This window comes from Bos grunniens, chromosome 7 (assembly GCF_055505025.1).
Source record: "Bos grunniens cultivar Pamir isolate PY7600 chromosome 7, Bosgru_T2T1.0, whole genome shotgun sequence".
NCBI lineage: Eukaryota > Metazoa > Chordata > Mammalia > Artiodactyla > Bovidae > Bos > Bos grunniens.
The window spans coordinates 68,889,218-68,892,501 of record NC_141171.1 but is presented as its reverse complement, the minus strand read 5'-3'; the positions used below and the strand labels follow the sequence as shown (position 1 = coordinate 68,892,501).

Sequence of the window (3,284 nt, the reverse complement as noted above, 5' to 3'; positions counted from 1 at the left end):
ATGGTTTTCATTAATTATGCATCTTAACATTTTGATCAGGAAGAATATCCAGCCTACCCACGCTTATATCTTATCAGGGTCAGCCTATTCTTGATGGAGAAGATTGTTTGTTGTTGGTGATGGTGTTGGGGAGGGCTAGTGAGCCTGTCCTGAGGGGGTGGCTGCTTGGCGGCTGAATAAAGGGGTGTGTGATGGCAACAGGTCACAAAGGACTGTGCAGGATAAATGTGGTGATGCCAAGAGACTTAGGCAGAGCCCTGCAGGGAGATGGGCAGTTGCCTTCGCTCCCTCTCTCTCTCAGCGACTCAATTTGTGGCTGGTGGTGCTGTCGTCAAAGAAGAGAACCATGAGCAGTGAGTGTTTGTTACCTTATTACACGGCCAACAGCTACCGTTCAATGGATGTGTTCAATACCTCCATGGGGGACCTGCAACGACAACTGTACAAGGGAGGAGAGTATGACATTTTCAAGTACGCACCCATGTTTGAAAGCGACTTTATCCAGATCAGCAAGAAAGGAGAGGTGATTGACGTCCACAACCGCGTTCGAATGGTGACTGTGGGCATTGCATCCACCAGCCCCATCCTCCCACTACCCGATGTCATGCTCCTGGCCCGACCAACTAAAGTCTGTGAAGAGCATGTCAGACACGCCCGGACCACCAAGGGGAGAGGTCGCAAGCCCGCGAAGACCTTAGAGCTCACCAGGTTGCTTCCCTTGAAGTTTGTCAAGATCTCCATCCACGACCGTGAAAAACAACAGTTGCGCCTGAAGCTTGCCACTGGCCGTACTTTTTATTTGCAGCTGTGCCCCTCTTCTGATGCACGAGAAGACCTCTTTTGCTATTGGGAAAAGCTTGTCTATCTCCTGAGACCACCGGTAGAGAGTTGCAGCAGTACCCCGACGCTCCAAACTGGAGATGCAAGAATTCTGGAGGGTGACAAAAGCCTATTGGTAAGTACCTACAGAGACTCAAGAACATGGAGCAGAGTGCTTTGGGAGAGCAGTGCAAAGCTGGTCCTTCAAAGGGATTTGATTCTCTCTGAGACTCACCTGGGAAATGCCTTCCCATGTCAAAAGGTCTCAGAACCAAATGAGCCATGACTATGGGACTGACATACTGGAGAGGTTCCAAGCACTTCTCTACATTGTCCCACAAGGCCGAGTTTCAGAGAGCCCTTAAGTATTGTATCAGCCGCACTGGTCTCATCCCAGGGTTGTAACCCCTTCTACAGCAATCCTGATTGTCTAATCTTTTCTTGAACACTTACCCAAGGCCAGGTAATCTCATCAGTGGTAGAATATTATTCACAATTAGGAAGTTCTTCATTGTCTCCCCATGACTCTCATATGCTTATTAAAATCAGTCCAACTCAATTGTGCATCTACTCAGGCACAATTCATTCTAATAGTCTCCAAAACATAGAATGTATGTGTCCCTTGACCAAGCAACCTCACTTCTAGGAATCTGTCCTGCAGAGGTAGAAGCACAAGGGTATAAAATTAAATGACCGTGGAGAACTGTATTAATATCAATGCTTTCCCTGGCCCTGGGATTGTTCAAGCAAACGGAGTGGCTGTTTGACAGGGATGCTGTAGATGGAATCTTTCATCCAGTGGGAGCTTAGACTGGATGATTTCAAAGGTTATTCTAAAGAGAAACCCTTGAACTGGTCAGCTTCAGGATGGGAGAGGAGTGGACAGCTCTGATCTCATTTTCTGTGATCTCTATCTTACCTGTTTCTCCTCCCTTGGCACAGACCACAGAGCTCCATAGAGAAAGGGATCATGACGCTGTGGGGCTTCACAAGCTTGGTGATGTGTCGGGAGCCTCGTCTTGTGCTTATGTTGGTGGAGAGGGAGACTATCATGTCCCCCATGGCTCAACTACATCCTTGAAAAGTACTGAAGGAGGAGCAGCAGGGACAACCTTGGGCCTGGCCGTAGCAGGGACAACAACAAGCTCTGGAGGAGGCGTGGCAGTTGCAGGGGTGGGAGCGGGCTCTGTAGGAGGGGCTGTGAGCTTGGCCGCAACTAGGAGCACCAGCACCAGCCAGGTGAGCACCACCCTGGCAGGAGCTGCCGCCAAGGGTTCGAGAGAAAGCGGATCCGGCAAGGCCATTGTAGGTGCTGCCAGCATATCCTCAGAGGGCACGAACCTGGTTTTGGCAGGTGCTGCCAGCACATCCTCGACAGGGGTGGACAGTGCAGACAGCAGCATGAGCGTGGTGTTTGCAGGAGCAGTGAAGACCGGCAAGGCTGCTGCTGCAAGTGCTGAAGGCCAGGTCGGAGCCCCCCTGGTCTCTACCTTGCAGAGCGAAGGCTACATGTCTGAACGAGATGGAAGCCAGAAGGTCTCCCGCCCCAGGGAGGAAACTCGGAAGGAAAAAAAGGAAAGAAGGGAAAAGAAGGACAAGTCTTCATCTAGGAAAAGTTCCCGTCACCGCAGGACAGGGGAAGGTCATCACAGGACAGGAGGGGAAAAGACCCGGAAGTCATCCTCCCACCGGTCTGTATCAGGCCATGGAAACAAGAGAGATGACAAAAAAGAAAAAGGGCAGAGTGGCACCAGGGGCAAAGGACACAGCCCTCACAAGAGTGGCAGCCATAGCTCATCTGGCAAGGAGGGGAGGACAGCTCGCAAGCCGGGGAAGAGCAGGTCCAGCACCAGTTCAGGGACTTTAAATAAGAGATCCAGTAAGATCAGCACTTTCTTCAGAAGCTTCAGAGTCATTCCTGGTTCAAAACCAATGGTTGGACATGACAGAGAGGTAGACTTTGTGGCTAAGACGGTAGAGAAACGCAACATAGAGGCCAAGGTGGAGAAAGCCCCGGTTGGTGAGGACGTGGAGATCCATGGAACTGTGACATCAGAGACGATGGAGACCATCATCATTGAAACAAAATCCGTTTAAATAAGAGCCAGGGCAGGAAGCTTCCATGGAGACCCAACTTCAGGAAAGGATCCCTAGAGAGTCAATTCCAGCTTTCTTTAATAAAGGAAACCATACAACTCCAAAAGAAAAGCTCTGTTCTGTTTGAATTTCTAGGTCCTCTTGCCTGGTAGTGACTTCACAGTGGTTTCTGTGATGTGAACTTTGCTGAGACCTGTCTCCAGTCAAGCAGAACCCCAGCTCCCACCCATGTCCAGCAGAGCCAGCATTAGTGCCCTGCCTTGCCTCAACCCCTTTCTGCCTTTGGTTTCCCCAAGACTATGGCTGTAAGTCACAGAGTACGGGTTGGGAAGAACCACCACCACCACATCCCCATGCCCTTCCTCTTC

At 50.5% G+C, this 3,284-nt stretch overlaps 1 protein-coding gene across 1 annotated transcript; it reads left to right on the top strand.

The window, feature by feature from the left end:
- The first annotated feature begins 257 nt into the window (after positions 1 to 257).
- GARIN3 (golgi associated RAB2 interactor family member 3) lies at positions 258 to 3,027 on the top strand. The gene is made up of 3 exons (XM_086413753.1): positions 258 to 955; positions 1,016 to 1,018; positions 1,762 to 3,027. The coding sequence occupies exons 1-3, from the start codon at positions 347 to 349 to the stop codon at positions 2,914 to 2,916; spliced, it is 1,767 nt and encodes a 588-aa protein (XP_086269879.1). The 5' UTR covers positions 258 to 346; the 3' UTR covers positions 2,917 to 3,027.
- Positions 3,028 to 3,284: the final 257 nt, after the last annotated feature.

Excerpts from the sequence above, each read along its gene's own strand:
- GARIN3 (XM_086413753.1), top strand. The coding sequence starts at position 347 with ATGAGCAGTGAGTGTTTGTTACCTTATTACACGGCCAACAGCTACCGT.